General features: G+C 40.2%; 1 protein-coding gene and 2 non-coding genes across 6 annotated transcripts in view; 1 reads left to right on the top strand and 2 right to left on the bottom strand.

Moving 5' to 3' along the window:
- Nucleotides 1-18,715, top strand: part of kif5ab (kinesin family member 5A, b) — a 104,184-nt gene that overhangs the window by 56,023 nt on the left and 29,446 nt on the right. For all 4 annotated transcript variants that reach the window (XR_008414781.1, XM_053867126.1, XM_053867125.1 and 1 more), the window contains 6 exons: nucleotides 3,655-3,854; nucleotides 6,710-6,778; nucleotides 8,413-8,619; nucleotides 12,930-13,076; nucleotides 14,807-14,995; nucleotides 15,302-15,419. Coding sequence is in view for 3 of the 4 variants with exons in the window: in XM_053867126.1 (XP_053723101.1) it covers nucleotides 3,655-3,854; nucleotides 6,710-6,778; nucleotides 8,413-8,619; nucleotides 12,930-13,076; nucleotides 14,807-14,995; nucleotides 15,302-15,419 (930 nt within the window). In the remaining variant the exon portion in view is untranslated. The remainder of the gene's footprint in view (nucleotides 1-3,654; nucleotides 3,855-6,709; nucleotides 6,779-8,412; nucleotides 8,620-12,929; nucleotides 13,077-14,806; nucleotides 14,996-15,301; nucleotides 15,420-18,715) is intronic.
- trnar-ucg (transfer RNA arginine (anticodon UCG)) lies at nucleotides 3,183-3,255 on the bottom strand. Its single transcript has one exon. It is a non-coding gene; the product is annotated as a tRNA-Arg (tRNA).
- trnar-ucg (transfer RNA arginine (anticodon UCG)) lies at nucleotides 5,482-5,554 on the bottom strand. The gene has a single exon. It is a non-coding gene; the product is annotated as a tRNA-Arg (tRNA).

Below are 18,715 nucleotides of genomic sequence, written 5' to 3'. Positions count from 1 at the left end.
AATCTTCTGATCCGAAGTCAGATGACGTATCCATTCTCGCCTCAGGCGACTCTATGCTCGATGCACAAAAGAGGAAAACTGAGGCAGCGTTGTAGGAGGCTGTTAAATACATTGTGACTGGAGGGCAGTGAATGTGCGACATTGTTGTATCTTCTTTGTGTCACATCAGACATCAGTATTGAGTAGTAACAGCAACACTGCCCCCGTGGTTTATGGTGGTACATGCATCTACAGAAGTGTGCTCATCCTGGTTTCGTTTTCTGAGCGTTCATTGATAAAACTCCACTGTTACTCCTGTTGGAATTGCCACTCCACAAGTTTCAAAACCAGCTGTCTTCAAGTCGTTCCTCAAAGGGCCGGGGTTTTTGCCCAGGTAGAACTGGGGCATTAATCGAAACCGTTACTTTCGTACCTACTTCCAAGGCCATTCTGGGAAGACGCTCGCTAGCAGAAGTGCTAACTGGTAAAGCAGTAGAAAGATATTCAACCACCAAGGGACTTGAACCCTCAATCTTCTGATCCAAACTCGACGCCTTATCCATTAGGCCACATATTAGCTGAAGTTTTTGGAACCTCCTCCAGCCTGGTTCTTCTCGGACGAAGGGGGCTGTAGCATCGATGTAAGCTGATTGGACTACAAAGTGGGTTGTGCTGTAACATAACAGGACTCTCTCACAGCTCTTCCATACTCACGCATTTATCTGTGAAAAATGGATTTTTGTTTTGTTTGTTTGTTGTATATAATATGTGGCGATAAGAAAGCCTATGACTGTGAAGGGACTCAAATCCTTCATCTTCTGATCTGAAGGCAGAGGCCTTATATATTTGGGCACACAGCCAAGCCACAGCTCGTATTTATTTTGGGATGATGACGTGTCTTTATGCACAGAAAAAAGTAAATGCAAAACTGCTTTTACAACATTAACATTCAGTGCCATGAATCCAAACTGGGCAAAGATAAGGAGAAAAGATCACCATTTAATGAGGGATGTTTTAAACAGAAGTGGCTGGAGCTCTGAAGACAATCTTGGTCGGAGCTGGGCTGATGAGCCAGAGGAATCATAGAAGTCTGGTAAAATAATTGAACTTTCAGAGCTGACTCCGGCCACGGCACTAGCCATCATCAGGACTGACGCTACGAACAACAAGGCGAAACTGGAGTCGAAAGCTGCCAATGAGTCTCTGGTTCGCTCAGCGAGAAGTTTTCCCCAACCAACAAACACGTGGCAGGAAAACCTCAAACAGAGGCTTGGGATGTTCTATTCATTTGATGCAGCAAGAATCTTGGTGCTGGTCTGGTTGGAAGACCATGAGTAGGTTAGTAATAGAATTTATTTTTATATTTCTAGAATCCAAACATATTCATGGTTACATGATAAAAAAATCAATTGTTATTATCTTCTTTATAAAGTATCGTTTCCCCAAATCCAATAAACCAGGTGTTTTCTTTCTCCTACGCCAGTTTTATTGACCATTTTTATAATCTTATTAAAGATGTGATGCATGACTGTTTACTTCCTGTCTGAATCTTATGAATCTTATCACAATGTTATCTATATTTTGCCTTCAGATTGCAGCTTGAAATCCCTTTAGGAGGCATTGTTATTGATTTGGGGTCGTCAGCTGTTCAACATTGTGTCTCGTGCCAGTGAATCATTCTCCGAAGGTTCTTGTACAACTAGCACAAGGATTAGAAACTTGTAAAAGAGACCCCCAACTCAATGCTTTATTTTCATCATCTGAATTAGTTTGATGCCTGCGGCGAGAAAATGATGGAGCCCAATGGTTCATGAATTGGAATAAATAAATTCCCTTTGCTCCCAGAGCTTATTCTGTCTCCGGTGAACCTTTGCTGGTTCTTAACAGGTGAAAGGCTTCAGCTTGTGCACACACTGGTGTTTATTTTAGCAGATACTCGCTGTCCTCCGTTGATTCAAACTTGCGATCGTTCTGTTGGTGTCCACCTCCTGGGTTTCTCTCTCCTCATCCTGAATCAGGTGAAATGGTGTTCAGTGGTGATTCCTATTTTCATCACGCTCGCTGCACTGTTCTCGTACATGCTTTTTCTCAGAGAATGCATCCCTTTTAATTCAGTAATGGATCATTTTGACAACGCAATTTTGACACTCTTTGCCATACTTCAGCGCCTGCCTTGGGCCAAAGCTCCCTGTGAAACAGAGGTGGCTGACCCCCATTTTGTAACAGCCTGCCGAGTTTTTATTCGATCTCAGCAGAAAGACTGTCAAAGCTCTGAAAAACAAGTGCATTTCATGAAGAATATACTAAAATCTCTTGTGTTCGTGGGGGATGTTTTTCACCTGCTTTTATTGACCAGTGCAGAGGCAGAAATCCCGAAGTTCAGACAAAGGGATTGTCACATGCCTTCTTAAATATTGATTTCTTTGATCTTGAAAGAATTCTGACACACTTTTTATCCACAGCTTATCACGTTCTTTCAGGCAAGTCATTGACACAAGGCTGTTGGTGGCACAAAGACCTGAAGGTTAAACTGCCCACACTGTCAGAAAATAATCTAAAATAAAAAATAGTACACTGTGTTCTTTCATGTTATATATTCTGTCTTCAACATATGTCCGGAATGGATAGTTCCCTGAATACTGCAGGACAGAAGTACTGAGGTTCGTTGGCTCTTTGATAACATAACTCCGATTTGTTCGAATTCTGGGGCGTTCAAAATCCAAGGTACCACTGTATATGCCTTTACTTCATAAGCATTCAGTGCAGTGAATAGGTGAATCTACAGAGATAAGGAGAAAAGATCACCATCTGAAGAGGGATATTTTAATAAGGGAGTGGCTGGAGATCTGAAGCTAATCTTGGTGGGAGCTCAGTCGATGAGCCAGAAAAAGTCAAGTGTGTTTGAAAGTTAAAGTTACCTTCTAATATGTCACATTGCTATATATATGTGTATATATATATATATATATATATATATATATATATATATATATATATATAGCAGCCTCTAGCAGCTTCTTCATCGTGCTGCGGAGTGATGAAAAATGATGATTGAAATTACTCAACTCAGATGGACTTGACAAAAAATGAAAGTAAATAACGCCCCCCAAGAAATACCAGTCTGAATGACATGGAAATGACATGTCTTGGCGTCATCACAACGCAGTGCATCCCAAAAATTGTTGACTTCACTGGAAAAGACCTGACTGTGAAGGGACTCGAACCCTCAATCTTCTGATCCGAAGTCAGACGCCTTATCCATTAGGCCACACAGCCTGCGGTGGGCAGTGTTTTGCGATGATGATATCTGGCGTCGCGTGCAAATTATATGCCTTTACATCATAAGCATTCAGTGCAGTGAATAGGTGAATCTACAGATAAGGAGAAAAGATCACTATCTGAAGAGGGATGTTTTAATAAGGGTGTAGCAGAACATCTGAAGCTCATCTTGGAGGGAGCAATTGATGATGAGCCCCTCGTAGGTCTTGGTCCCTGTATGTCCTGCTGGACTCTCTGTGTCATTGAACAGGAATCCTGCACAGCTTGGAACGATATTGAGGGATCTAAACTCCACACCGAGGCATCAAAGCTGATCCCTGCTCTGCATATGTCAGGAGGACTCTGTGTCTCAGGGAGATTCAGCAGCAGACAGGTCTAACTCTCCGTCTGTTTCAGGTGAGGCGACGGTTATGTTCGAGGAGCTGAGTGAAGCCGGCGAGGGCTCCCTTCTGTTGTCGCCTGAATCTGAGGAGCTGGTTCCCGACATCTGCAGCCCCTGCTCTGTTGACTCCTCCATTGTTGTTCACATCTCGGAGGAGGAGCGGCATAAATACGAGGAGGAGATCCGGAAACTCTACAGGCAGCTGGATGACAAGGTGACTGCACTCTTCCACGTGTACCAAATGACTCATGTGACCATGAGACGTGAATGAATTATTCATGTTAATAATCCCACATCAAAACCCAGCTGAGAGGAGAAGAGTGTAAATATTAGTAATAGAAATATGGATCAAAGACACGATATAGAAAAGATGTTCAACATGCTTGTTGCATAATTGAGCAGGGGGATGATAAATTAAGAGGCGCAGTGTTGCATCTCAAAGGATTACCCCGGAAAGATTACGCGAGTAGGAACAGAGTCTTTACCCTGACGAAGAGGATTTCTAGTACTCTAGCGTGCGGGATATGTTTGAGCCTGATTTAAAATTCAATTTTGGTTCAACACTGCATTCGGGGTCAAGGTTTGAGCTGCAAAAATAAAAGATTAACATTTCCCCAAACTGCGGAAAGACGGATCAGTGGATGAAGTGGCTGTGACTCGGAAGAACATGCCGAGTAGTGGGGTTTGTTGGTTCCTGCTGTGTTTGAGTGGGTTTCCTCTGGACAGTCCACAAATATATGGAGAATAACTTTGAATCAGGGGAACTGAAATACCAATCGGAAAGGTCCACACATTTGTTTTCACTGTGTCAAAGGGCTATTCACTAAAGCTGGTCAGGGAAAATACCACAACTCAGAGCAGTTTTTGCCTGTTCCGGGGAGAACGAATGCAAAGTTTCCAGTCCATTCTTCTTTTTGCAGATTTTCGCTGTTCGTTTTCTTCTATCAGTGATGTTGGAACATGTCATTGTTTATGTGTGTACATTTTCAAAACGTGTTGGTTACTCAACACTGCTGAGTTTTTGACTGTCAATACTATTGAACTTAATGCCATAGTAAGAACTCTAAAATGACACGAATAAGGAAAGTGAGATGGTCACTCCAGAGTAGTGCTTCTAAATTATTTTCTGTTGCGCCCCCCCCATCTGGAAGAAGTAAACGTTTCGCGCCCCCCCCCAACTCTCCGCTGCCTCTGTAAATGGTATAATTTGCCTGTAAAATTATGATGAGTACACCTCTGCATAACATTGTACTTAAAGTGCCTCAATTTGCCTGAAATAAAAAAAGAAAATCATGTGGATGTGCAATTACACTTAATTCTAGTACGGCAAAAAGTATGTCCTGAGGTCACCTGCGCCACCCCTGGAATCACTCCCCCCCCCCCACTATTTGAGACGGCCTTCACTAGACTGTTCTACAGAGATTCACATCTGGACTTTTATTCAGTTTTTCTGCCAGATGTTAGTGAATATTCTTAGTTGGAGGGAGCAGCCAGGTGGTCTCTCTCGTGATCAGTGGTAGCTGCAGCATAGGTATTAGTGAGATTCACGCTAGATAAATGTGTACCAACACCACAAGTTTGCCGTCTTAACTGAAATGAAATACTTTCCGGGGAATGTTCTGAAATCATAAACAGGCTGTGCTGCAAACAGTGTTGCAACATCACTCTCTGTCTCTCTCCTTCTCAGTAAACTCATAGCTGGCACTGCATGAATATAGCAATGTTTTACCACCAACATGCATGTGGTAAATCAGTGCAAAGGGTTTTCTACTACCAGGAATTTCTTTAGATTAAAAATTTACTTTTTCAACTAAAATTGTTGTCTTTACTGGAATAAACAATGACTGTGAAGGGACTCGAACCCTCAATCTTCTGATCCGAAGTCAGACACCTTATCCATTAGGCCACACAGCCTTAATCTCATAAGCATTCAGTGCAGTCAATGGGTGAATCTACAGAGATGAGGTGCAAGCGTCACCATCCGAAGAGGGATGTTTTCATAAGGCAGTGGCTGGAGGTCTGAAGCTAATCTTGGTGGGAGCTGGGCCAATGAGCCAGAAGAAAAACACAGAAATGAAACACCGTCTGAATGACATGGAAATTTGAATTTTATTAATCGCACCAACCGTTCAGGAGCTATTGTGTTGAGAATCCCATATAACTCCTGAACTGTGAGGTGGGGCAACACCTGCAGGTCTGCTCTATGTCTGGACTGTCCTGGTTCTGCAGTGCAGTGCAATGCTCTGGTGCTCCTCTTCCAGATGATGTTTGATGATGATTTTTGGCGTGAAAGTGGCCAGTCGGCTGCCTATCGAGGACCTAGTCTGTAAAGTATCTGTGTGTAAAGTATCTGAGTGGTTGTCTGTGCCTTGCCTGTCCAGGGTGTATTCCACTTCTTGGCCTTGTGGTTGGCATTGAAAAAAAAACCTTAAAGATGTATTCACTGAAAATGTAGCCCATAAAACATGTGGTTTGAGTCATAACTCTTTGGTTTCAGTTGTGAAAATGCGTGTGGAGAAATATTTAGCAAAGAATTGCTGAGGTCATTGCTCAGAGTTATCTGACCAATAGCCTGTTTGATAGCTGTAGCAGTAGATTGTCCAAGGTCGTCCACCACCACCTACTCTCCTTCCACTCCTGGAGGATTTTCTTCAAGGTGATAATGGACGTTGATGATATTTAACTTTCCTGGGGCCATTAGGAGCCATTATTGCTGTAACATGAAGGTCGCTCCTGCCACACACAGATGGAGCTTAAGTGATTTCCTGGTTTAATAGTTCAGCTATGAATCACTGTTTAAACATGAATAAATTAATTTCCACTACCCGCTACTCCCCAAATGCTTCTCCTGCTAACCTGTCCTTTAATTCAGCATCCACCTTTGTGATTTGTTTGAAAATAATCTGAAATCGTCACCTTCTTATACCTTCCTTTCACGCCTTCCTACTGCTTGGAATAAAGTGACGCTCTGACATTCCTTGGTGTTTGGAACGCATTAAATCGTGCGCATGAAGACGCCACATAAAGGTGAATGTGAAGTATTAACCATTTCCTTTTTTCCCGCTGAAGGATGATGAGATCAACCACCAGAGCCAGATGGTGGAGAAACTGAAGGAGCAGATGCTCAATCAGGAGGAGGTAAAACGCTTCACTCCAACATCCTTTCATCAGTTCTGGTAAATGTACCGCGGCAGATTGAAGCACCAGCAAGGACACTCTTAAAGACAATGCAAGGCCAAGTAGTTTGTAAAGCAGCACCTGAGATGAAAAGAAGGAAACATCACATTTCAGGTTTCAAGATATGAAGCAAAAGCTCTTTTTGCTGCTGGAGTGTCCATTTGTTTTGACAATATGGGTGTGTGTGTGGGGTGTGCGCGCGTGTGTGTGTGTAAAACGTGGACTGCTTTTTCGGAGAAAGGAAGTCATTTTTTTTGTTCACCTGATGAACTATTTACAAAAAGATGAAAATAAATCACAGACAATATTGGCATCATAACAATTTACAATGCTAAAACAGGATAAATAAAAGCTATTTTTTAAACTGAAGAGTTTGAATTAAAATTCACAAATCAGGAATTAGCAGCATAAGACTGTATTGATTGAAGCAAAAGTTGTGTTTAAATTCTGTTTAATGAAAACCTTAATGAATGTTTGAATTGAAACAAATCTACATTTTGAAAAAAATGTAAAGTTTAAATCACGCATGCTATTGCGATAATCATGTATGCGTTATTATTATATATACATTATTATTATACTATTATTATGTATTTAGCTGTATAAAAAAGATGCATTTTGGCAGCCAAAAATCAATCACAAAAATCAATGACATCATGATTAATTATCAATTTTTATTTAAACTGAAGAGTTTAAAAGTAATATTCACAAAAGAAGAAAAAATAAAAAATGGTTTCACAATTTTTATAGTTAATAATTCATGTTAGAATTATGTTTCCCCATGGTTTTACATAATTAATAATTTATTAATTTAATATTTATAATATTTTCTATCTTAAGTCCATCATAAACTGAATGGATATTTGAATTAAAAGGAAATGCCTCCCTTCCTATATTTTCAAAAAATGTAAAAAAAATGTCATGTTGTATTATTTTAATATATACTATAAGTGTACATTATTTGACATAAGCAATCACTGTTTGTTAATATAATATCTATCATTTTATAAATTACAGAGACAGTTAATATTAGTTCTATGTTAAGGAAAAATAAATATTTTTATTTAAATCAAGTGACGTCACTCGATCATTTTTTGGTGCTATAATAAAATCTTTGTCTATATATATATATATTTTTTAATCCAAGTAGAGATCTCTCTTAAACATAAAAAACAAATGGGAGTGACAAAACATTCCCTGCTGAACCAGGTGTGGGCCTGAACTGAACCTGAGCATGTGATTCATGTTCTGCAAGCAGAGCAAACTAAATTGGGTCCAGCCATATCTCAACATGAGGCAGCTGTGCGTTTGGATGACAAGATGTAACTACCCAGCCTCGGCTTGTTTACAGTGATTAAATACATCCATGTGGCTGAGTCGAAGCTATGAGCCATTGAGCAAACACACAGAGACCATCTGCACCGAGAAAGCTGCTGCTAATGGTGTCTCTTCAGCTGAATGACACACAGGGGTGTTTGTTTGAATATTTTATGCGTCTTTGCCCACTTTAGATACACACTATGGTCCATTTTGTGTACTCAGTGTATGAGAGGAATCATATGTCTGGTTGAAACAATAATATTTGAATCTGTCAGCTTCTAGCGTCGTCCAGAGGCGACGGTGAGCGAGTTCAGTCGGAGCTAACAGCCCTGCAGGCGGAGAACGATTGTGCCAAGACAGAGGTGAAGGAGGTTCTGCAGGCGCTGGAGGAACTGGCGGTCAACTACGACCAGAAGAGCCTGGAGCTGGAGGAGAAGAGCATGCAGAATAAGCTGTTGGCCGAAGAGCTGGCAAAGAAAATGGTGAGTTCCCCTTTGAGTCTGGATTCCATGAATAAGTGATAACTCTGGGTATTGTGTCTAAAAATAGAACTGTAGAAAAAGGACCGTGAGAGTAATTCACTTACAACCAATACACCTCAGAAACATAAGGCGATCCGTGTGGTTAGGGTCGACTGGTTAGTACAGTGGCCTCGGCAGAAAAATGTCTTCTGCTCATTCTGCTTCTGTTCGTAGCATTTTGGGTGGATTCCACAAAATAATTTCATATTTCACTCTGCAAAAATAAAAGCACTCTCCCCACTCAAGTCTCATTATGCCCCGCAGCACTTATGATTATGACATATTTGTATTATTAATATGATTGGAAACTGGATGTATTATTCATAATTGAGTGCGTAATCATAAGACAAATGTTACATAATTAATAAAAATATAATAAATTAGGTTGAACTTATATAAACAGTCAAATTATGAATCATACCTTTTTATTATTAAAAAAATGCTTATGACACTGACAACAAAATTAGCATTTTGTCATCATATGTTTAAATTGGGGAACACAAATTAAGTATTAATAAACTCATACTTCTCGTTTATTTATGGTTAATACTTGGTAATTATGATGTCGTCTATAGTGAACTTTCAGTGACTATTCCAAGGTAAAATCCAGTCGCTCTAAACAAGACACTTGACAGCTCTTTGTAATGATTCATTACTGGCTAATACACTGTGAATAGACGTATGAATAAGTAATTTATTTAAGGTTAAAACATTTTTCCTTCATCAGTGCTTCTCAGTTATTTTCTGTTGCGCCTCCCCCCCAGGAAGGAGCAAACGTTTGGCGCCCCCCAACTCCTCGCCGCCTCCATGTATCGTGTCACATGAAATGATCTTTAGTACACCTCTGAATAACATTGTATCGTTGTAAACATTGAAGAAAAGAAAGAAGAATGTATTATAGATCAACTTACAATGAAGAATAAGTTAATTAAAGTTGTTTTTGTCTGTAACAGAAAAGACTTTAACTGCATCAATTTGCCTGAAATATGCTCCGAGGTGACATGCGCCCCACATCTGCCATCACTACACCCTGAGAAAGACTGCTCACATTCTACAGACATTCAATTCTGGACTTTATTTATTTATTTTTCGTTTTTTTCTTCCAGTCCTTAATGAATATTCTTGGTTGGAGTGAGCAGCCAGGTGGTCTCTCTCATTATCATTGGTAGCCGCAGCATATGAATGAGTCAGAGGTGTTTATAATCTTTTAGTCACTAGAATCGACTCTACATTTAGCCTACATTTTTTTTAAACCAAAAGAAATACACAAATATAATGTCTTTATGCACAACCATAGAGCAGCCTTTCCTGAGTCGCACCACATTAGATTTGTTCCCTTCCTTTTCTTCGACTTCTATCAGCGGCGTTCAAAAACATACATTTCATAAAGCGATTCACTGTAAGACGAGAGACAAAGGAAAAAGCTTCAAAGAAAACCCAAAACGTTCCGCGTGCTTTGCAGAAATGCGAGATGCCAGTGTCGACATTTAATGTGATTAAGTTTGTCCCAGTTTATCTACAGATGTGCTGATCTCGGAGCTATTCATCTTCCGTGAGGCAAACTAAGCCTTTACTTTTAGACATGTTCAGGAACACACTGATATTTTCTGTTCTGTTTTATGATTGCATGAGTAGGTTTATGACAAATAAATGGAAGTTTTTTTTGCCATCTATAACAACACTTATGTCCTCCTTACATCTTTAGTGTGTTGGAAGTGAAGAAGAGTTGTAATGTGTTAAGATAGCGCTCATTCATCATCATCCTCACCTCTGTGCACTTTACCCTCAAGAGGCCGACCCATCACTCAGCATCACTGCCATTCATCTGCTCTTTCAAACACTCTTTTCCCCTGGTCTGTCCATTTTAGTCCGTCTCATTATGACTAGCTCCATTCATCACTCACAGCCTTTGTAGCGTCTCTCATTCATAACACCTTCCAGCACGGACCTGCGCTTGCTTTCTATTATTCACGTGTGGTAGCAGTGAATTATTTGCACATGTTCTGACACGAGAAGTGACCTGGTGAGTCACTCCAGGGTTAAAGTTAATCCAGGAAGGGAGAATATGGAGGATTGCTCTTGTTGAGTGCCTAATGAGGCTTTTGTCTGACTGACGGGTTATTTATTGCAGCAATTTGCAGATGCTTAATTTATGTCCCATAATGGATCCAGACAGTGATAAATGTAAAAGCTCATCTCTGAAATGCAAATATGGAACCCGGGGTCAAAAGCAATATATCTTTGGAGAAGATGGGAGATGTTCAGACAGAAATGATCCAGGAAATTTACTATCCAGAATGTGTCTAGTTGGTTATTAAATGCCACAAACTACTGAGGAGATTCATGACAGAACAAAAATCGCATAAAGAAACCAAAAAAAATGGTTTCTTTCTATCCTTTCTTTGTAGTACATTGATTCGGATAATTTCGACATTATTCAAGATGAACGAAAAAAAGTTTTGGAAAAAAAAAAAAAGTCCAACCCCTGTATATAAAATAAATAAATACATGTTACTGAATAAAACATATTCTTTATATATATATATATATATATATATATATATATATATATATATATATATATATATATATATATATATATATATATATATATATATATATATATATATATGTGTGTGTGTGTGTGTGTGTATATGTGTGTGTGTAGCCAGCTGTTCTAAAAGGAACTGTCCGTCCAATTATGCACACACAATGTTCGCATTTACTTTCAAAACATCCTAAATAGTGATGCCGTTTCTTTATGCAAGGCTTCATTAATGCATGAAAAGTACATTCATTTACATTTTCTCTGAACCAAACATGCTCGATGTTGCAGAAAATATACGTATCTATCGCAGTAAAGCAGATGCTCAGAAGCTTTTCCGCCCCTTTGAGGCAAAAGATGCTGACTATTGTGTGCTGGTGTGTATAAACTAACAGGTTTGCTCATGTTTTTGTCGACAAAAACTAGTGCGTCTAAGCCAAAAGCTGTTGTATATCAGCTGTCCAACGTTGCTTCCTTATATCCTCTAGCAGCCAATGGTGCAAGGAGGTTGTTGTCTAAGTGTTTTAAAGAGTGTCTAAAAGCAAGAGGTGAGGACAAATGTTGGTTGTAGCTTATCGAAGCCATAGCGGCTTCTTTAGGTTGGTTTTTGTTCAGTGCTTTTGTGAGGAGAGTTTCTTCCATTTTGCTTACTGTGAAGACACAAATTTCACTGAAGTTACAAGTGATGCTTTTAAAAATGTAGCCTTAACACATATTGGAAGGTTTCCTGCATGTACAGTGAACTAGGATTATGTTACACCAAAGTAGAACTCAGGATTGCGTGATTCTATCAAAGAAGGTCAGATTACATTGATCCAAGTCTAAATACAATTTTAAAATGAAGCTTGGTAAAAAGAAATACTCATTGGAACTTTGTCATGTAACGTACAGCACATAATGGAGGAAACACTTGCACCAACTACATATAACAGTGATGCATAAATTGTAATCACCCAATGCCAGCTTTTTTTTCCCTTTTACATTTGAAAAAAAAAAGAGATAACCATTAATATTTATGAATATTATATTTAGTATTTACAGAGACACGTTTGTTAACATCAGCTCCTTATTTTTGAAAAGAAACATTTCCCTTCGAACAAATAACGTTGATGAATATACATTTATTAAAAAGAAGAAAAAAAATGCTAGTTTTGGAAGTGAACAAGGCAGAAAATGTGAACGTAAAAAAAACAGTGACAAAGACGTGAGACATTTAAATGTAATGTAATTTAATAATTCACCGAATGATAAATCTTGTCTTGTTTTGACTCTGGTGGTGGTGAGCTCAGGCATCTCTTTCTCATGTGTGTATTGTGCAAGCAAGTTCCGCAATGCTACTGTCACCTGCTGTCCATGTAATCTCATAAATATCTAAGGTATGGAATTATTTTGAAAAAAAACAAAAAACAAAAGTAGAGCAACAATACTACTGGATGGAACTGAGCGATTTTGTTGAGGCCTGTTTGCTAGTTTACATTTGATGTCATGCTCCGTCGTTCGTCCCCTAAAACCTGCAGCAGTGGCTTCTCCCACAGTCTCAGTAGCTCATCGACTTGCAATTTAGTGACCATTAAATATTTATAGCTACTTGGACTAGTTAAAAGGGTAGCATAACATATTACCCTTCTATTTCCTCCTGCAGGCTTTACAGCGTATTAATCCTTCCTGTGTTTTATCTCCTTCATCTTCACCACCACTCATCATATTGAATCTGGTGTCCCCGCAGTCTCACCTCCTGACTTTAGAGGCAGAGCTCTCTCGCATCCAAGAAGTGAGCAGCCACCAGAGGAAGCGAGTGGCTGAGATTCTCAGCGGTCTGATGAGGGACCTCAGCGAGTTCAGCAGCATCCTGGGGAGCCGGGACATCAAACTGGTGAGGGCCGGAGCTACATGGCACCACTGAAAACATGCAGTCCAGTTCAGTGTCAGTGAGCGGACGCAGTCAGTGTGAGGACTGCTGTGTTCCACAGGTAAAAAAAGAGCTTGTTGACTAATATAGAGGAAGTGACTGTGCTGAGCACGGCGTCGGGTCCTCTGGGCACAGAAACAGGTCGCTATATAAAAGCGTGTCCCTGGTGAGCCTCATTAACGTCTCTGCCGGTACGGATTCACACCTTCAACTGCACACGTGGTCGACCCTTGTTTGACCCCCAACAAAGAGTCTCCGTCCTCCTCAGAGCTCCGGAGGACCGGGGGTTCTGTACGACGGAGGTTAATCTGTCTGGTGGGTCCTCCTGACAGATGGAGCTCTAGATATATGCCTCAGAGGGCAGTCAGGACCAGCTGGCAATATCAGATGCAGGGAGGAGGATTGTGATGCTAAAAACCCAACGTAGCCTTGAGAGCCATTGACAAGCTCTCAACACACACAACTGCTGTGCTGAGGTGGACAATGTTTCACACGTTGATTCACATGGTGACCTGACATTCTGACCCGAGTGAACATTTCTGCTTCTATTTTCTTTACGGTGACTCCTTCCATAAATGTCACGCAGCTGCGCTGGTTAAAGTGCCGATGATCAGGCTCCTGAAAGAGAAAGAAGGGATGAGTGGGTGGATGAGTGTGCGCGTTCGGAGGTGCTGATCAGTTTATCAGGAGGTAACAGAATAAATTAAAGTAATTAAAATGAATGAGTTGTGCAAGTGAGACCGGATTAATGAATTTAGAGCTAAATCAGCGGCTGAAGATGATGAACGGGTGAGTGCTAACTACTGAACAAGGCCAGGTGGAAGTGAATGGGTTAGTGTGTCCGAACGCATTTGAATGGGTTAATAAATGAATGAGTGAGTGTGAATAATGGTTGTGAAGCAGTATGTATTGAAGTAGTATTGAATGAATGAATGAATGAATGGGGTGGTGGTTGAAGATGTAAGTAGTCTCCCTGTGGGTTTGTTTATTTATGTGTCTGACAGTCAGTAGGAACTTAAGCAGTGAATTTGTGTAGCAGTGAGTAGCACCTAGAGTGTTTATGTTTGTTCATACTTTAGTGAGCGAGTGAATGAAGCGTGAGCGATGAACAAGTGAGAATGAAATTTGTTTGAAAGAAAGTGAGTGAATATTTCACTATGAGATAGATTTCTGCATGTGATAATGTAAGTCTGTTGAGCAAGGGAACAGTGTTATTGTTTGTGTAAAGCTGTGAATGAATGAACGCTAAAGTGGATATGGGAGTCCTGTGAAACAGTGAAGTCAAAGCGACACCAGGGGGTGAAATGATTACATGGGAGGGTGATGGAGTGAAAAAGTGGGTTCGTATTTTAGCCTGGGAAAGAATGTATTGTTGAGCGTATGTCCACTTTGTCAAAGTAAGTGAATGCAAACAGCAAGGTGGGGACAAGTGAGTGAGTTTTACAATGTAGTATAGAGTTGGAGTGAAAAAAAAAGGACGAATGGGTGAAACCTCAACAATTCAATTGGAACTGTTGTGTCCTGCCAGTTCATTATTGACTGTGCTCAGCAACATGTTCTCCATAAGGCCTTGAAAGTGCACTTTAAGTAAGGACACCTGATCCAAGTGTTGCCTGACACGTCTGTTAATTCAGGAAGCTCCTTCTCGCTCTGTTTAAAACGTCTCCTCCACTTCACTCCTCGTTCGTCTGCAGCCGGTGGAGGTCAGTGGTGCGATGGAGGAGGAGTTTTCCGTGGCTCGTCTCTACATCAGCAAGATCAAGTCGGAGGTGAAGTCCGTGGTGAAGCGCTGTCGCCACCTGGAGAACCTGCAGATGGAGTGTCACCGCAAGATGGAGGAGACAGGCAGAGAGATGTCTTCCTGTCATCTCCTCATTTCACAGGTGAAGTGTGGGATCATCACTCTTCACGCAGGCTTTTGAAGAGCAAACTATGTCTTGCCTCCATAAGTAACTTTTGATCTCCGGGCTGTTCACGGCATACTTGAGATAAACGATGACTCCTCTGGCCTCCCTCCTAAACTAAAGTGATGAACAGCCGCACGCTGAAAAGACTGAGACTGTAAAGCATGTTCACGCCCAGAGTTTCCCTCCCTCTGTCTAAACACAGACTGCGAAGGTTTCTGTCCCCTGCTCGGGTGCAATGCTTCCCTCCTCAGTAATGAACGTGTCTTCTGTTTGGATTCCCAGCATGAGGTGAAGATCCGCTCCCTGTCTGACTACACACAGAAGGTGGAGCTGAAGAAGAGGCAGCTTGAGGACAGATGCGACTCGCTGACTGAGGAGCTGGCCAAACTCCAAGCTCAAGGTAGCACAGACTCTCATTAGAATTCCAAAAATGCCACTCCGGCAGACGCTTCCTCACTCAAAAGACAGATAAGCAAATAACAAAGGAGACTAGAGTCGAATCAGGTCAAGGCGAGCAGGGGCTGCTGAAACTGCATCTCGATCGTTTCCCTCACCTGTGTCTGAGTGACAGATGTGCTGTGTGACTAGACTCCTATTAACCTCAACTGAAGCAACCACAGGTGGAAACTCTTTCTAATGAGGCAAACCAAACCTCGCTTGACGGGACAGTTGGAATTTGGAATTGTCTCTGGAAGCTTTGCTACAGTTTTGTCTTCATTTTGTGACAAAGGTTTGCTCCTGCATACATCAGTGCGAGAATTAAGACCACGAGCTTTGTCTTCCTCGTAGCTTCAGTGTTGGCAAGCTTCATCCAACCTCAGCACTGTGGTCCAATTCGTGGGTTTCTGTGCTCACACTTTAGGTCCTCATGTTAATGCAACACAATGTAATGTTGGATTTTCGCTCCGTGTGGCTGACATCAAGGCAGCTGGTAGGAGTCTCCCCTGTTGCAGTGCATTATGGGAGTTATTTTTAGCGGCATTCATTTTCGGTCACTGCCTGATGTGGTCCGCCGGAAATTACGGTGCCGGATCCGGAAATGTACATGTTTTACCAACTGACGTTTACTGGTAAGCGCATGCGTAAATTTTTTTTTTAATCTGATATTGTATTTTTTAAAAATCCAACAACATAAACAAACTCAAGCACCACACCACGGTAGACATAAACCTCTTTCAGGCGCAGAAGCACTCACTCCTGCTCCTGTTGAATCTATGTGAAACAAATGTAAGGAGAAATGTTTCCTATACAATAATGATAATGTATCGGAAGCAATAAGCAATACATTGCGCAGGTCAAATGTATTGGATGAGCTTGAATTGATTATTGATTCACTACTGCTGGATTAAAAAAAATATGATATTGGATACTAACATACAATTTGTAAATCTAGATTGTGACAACATGATGATGTCATTATGCTACGAACGTGTGTGCGTACACAGTGAATTCTGCGTACTTATGCATGCGCGTAAAAGCCTATAATTTCCAGATTTCAATGTAAAATATGGACTATTTAAAGAATTATTTATAAAAAATCACATCTTTACGCGATATTACCAGTAAACACAATTCGTAGAACTTGCACATGTGTGTTACCAACAACCGGTTCCAGTACCGGAACTTCCTGCGGACCACATCAGGCAGAAGGACCAGATCAGGCAGTGACAGACACCATGAAATTACAGCTTTTTCCATCTTAGTTTAGCCGAAGTTTTTTTTCTCACAGCTTCAGTGGTGTGATGTTCACAGCTATAAACAACTTTTTGACTGATAAGTAGGAGAAAGCAGGTCAGGATCGATCCTCAAGGCTGCCGTATCGGCATCTCTATCGGACTTGGTATCGAGGCATCCTCCGCCGTCTTGAATGTGATTTAGCTTTTTAGTGTCTTGTTTTCAGTTGTTTTATTTAGTTGTGCATTAAAACGTAAATACCTCTAAAAGCATTTTGAAACATTTACAGAAGTCATGTCTCAAATCTGCTTGTGTTAATCCTGGAGAGACAGTGGAGCATGTGGTTCTTCTTTGCTCCTCATAAAGCCAGTAAACATTTCGCGCTGTGATTAAAGACTGGCTGAAAATGTTTCTTCCCTTTTGAAATATTTATTAGCTCAGAAGCTAGCTTCAAGTAAACTGATTTTTTTATTAATCTTTGAAAGGTAAACTGCTTGTCATAGTGTGTCTAACATGCTTCATGTATTTATGATGAGTCACTGAATCAGGAGTTGAAAACTAATATTTCATAAAGGCACTCTGATATTGCTGCCTCTTGTGTTGTGCTGGGAGTGAAACACAGAACCGTGGGGGTCCAACAGTCATTGACTGGATGGTGGAATCATCAGTTTATAATCAGTGGAGCTAGATGTGAAGCTCAAGGCGCAAATCGATGTGAAGAAAACAGAAACAATTGAAATTCTCATGAAGAACAGCAGCATTTTTCTCTGCTGATGTGAAAATTTGCATCAATGTTTTACATGCTGTTGAATAATTAATGCGCCTGAAAGCTGTGTGGTGGAGGATGGTTCAGATGTGAGGCCTCCAACCCTGCAGCCAAACACAGGACTGCTCTCTTCAAAACACGAGTGAAACATATGTGATTATCATACATCATGTTCTTGTTTGTTTTGTAGAGAAAACATTTTTTTACAATAGATGTGTGCATGTCTGTGACCTGGCAACCGGTCCAGCATGTTTTTGCCCGTTGAAGCTTGGACAAGCTGCAGGACTTCAGATTGATTTTTATTAAATAATGACAATTCATTGATTGGAATAACAAGGATTAATATATAATATTTCCTTCACAAGGAGCGTTTTTCAGTGCACCAGTTTCAAGGGCTCTGCATTATGCAGTGTGATGTCATCACCCAATCATCAGTGACTCAGGAGACTGATGGATGGATTATTGATGGAAGCAGAGAAATGTTCTGTGCACTTCAGGCTATGAAGAGTTTGCTCATCTTTGGTGCTGAAATCTGTTTTTCTAGTGGTGGGACTTTCACAAGTTTATTACGATTAATTAATTACAACGGTATTACAATTAGTAAAAAAAATAAATAAATAATTTAATAATAATAATTTAATTTAATTTAATCTAATGTAACAGTTTGCTCTCCAGGTCACAGGGAACCTTTGTAAGTGCAGGAGTTGCTGGTCCACTGATCACACTGATGCACAAGACACGTCACAGTTAGGATGATAACAACAACAACAAACATGGAGGAATCCCTGAACAAAAGCAAACAAAAGCTTCTGTTTGCTTTTGTTCAGGAATGTTTTTCACTACACAATGGCCAGGGTTTCCACTACTATGAAAGTACTTGAAATTCTTATAACATTGAAATTCTTCTACAAAATAAAACATATTATTGTATGGGTCCATCATTTGATTCAGTAATATACCAAATTCATTCAAATTGAAAAATGTGGCTTCTTGTGGCAAATATTCTTGTACAATTGATTAATGGAGATTAATTAGTCACAAATTCTCTAATTTTTTTACATTGAATTCCACTTCTAGTTTTTTGTAGTGTCAAATATTTAAGAATAATAATCGAAATTAATAAATCAATTAGATTAATATTAATACTTGTGTTTTTCCTTGCAGCATTGTCTCTTAAATAAATTAAATAAAATAAATAAATTCATTTTTATTGTTTATCTGTCTGCTGGCAAAATAGCTTCGGAGGTGTGGAGAGC

Source organism: Synchiropus splendidus, chromosome 6 (genome assembly GCF_027744825.2).
Source record: "Synchiropus splendidus isolate RoL2022-P1 chromosome 6, RoL_Sspl_1.0, whole genome shotgun sequence".
NCBI classification, from domain to species: domain Eukaryota; kingdom Metazoa; phylum Chordata; class Actinopteri; order Syngnathiformes; family Callionymidae; genus Synchiropus; species Synchiropus splendidus.
This window is presented reverse-complemented; position numbering and strand designations above follow the sequence as displayed.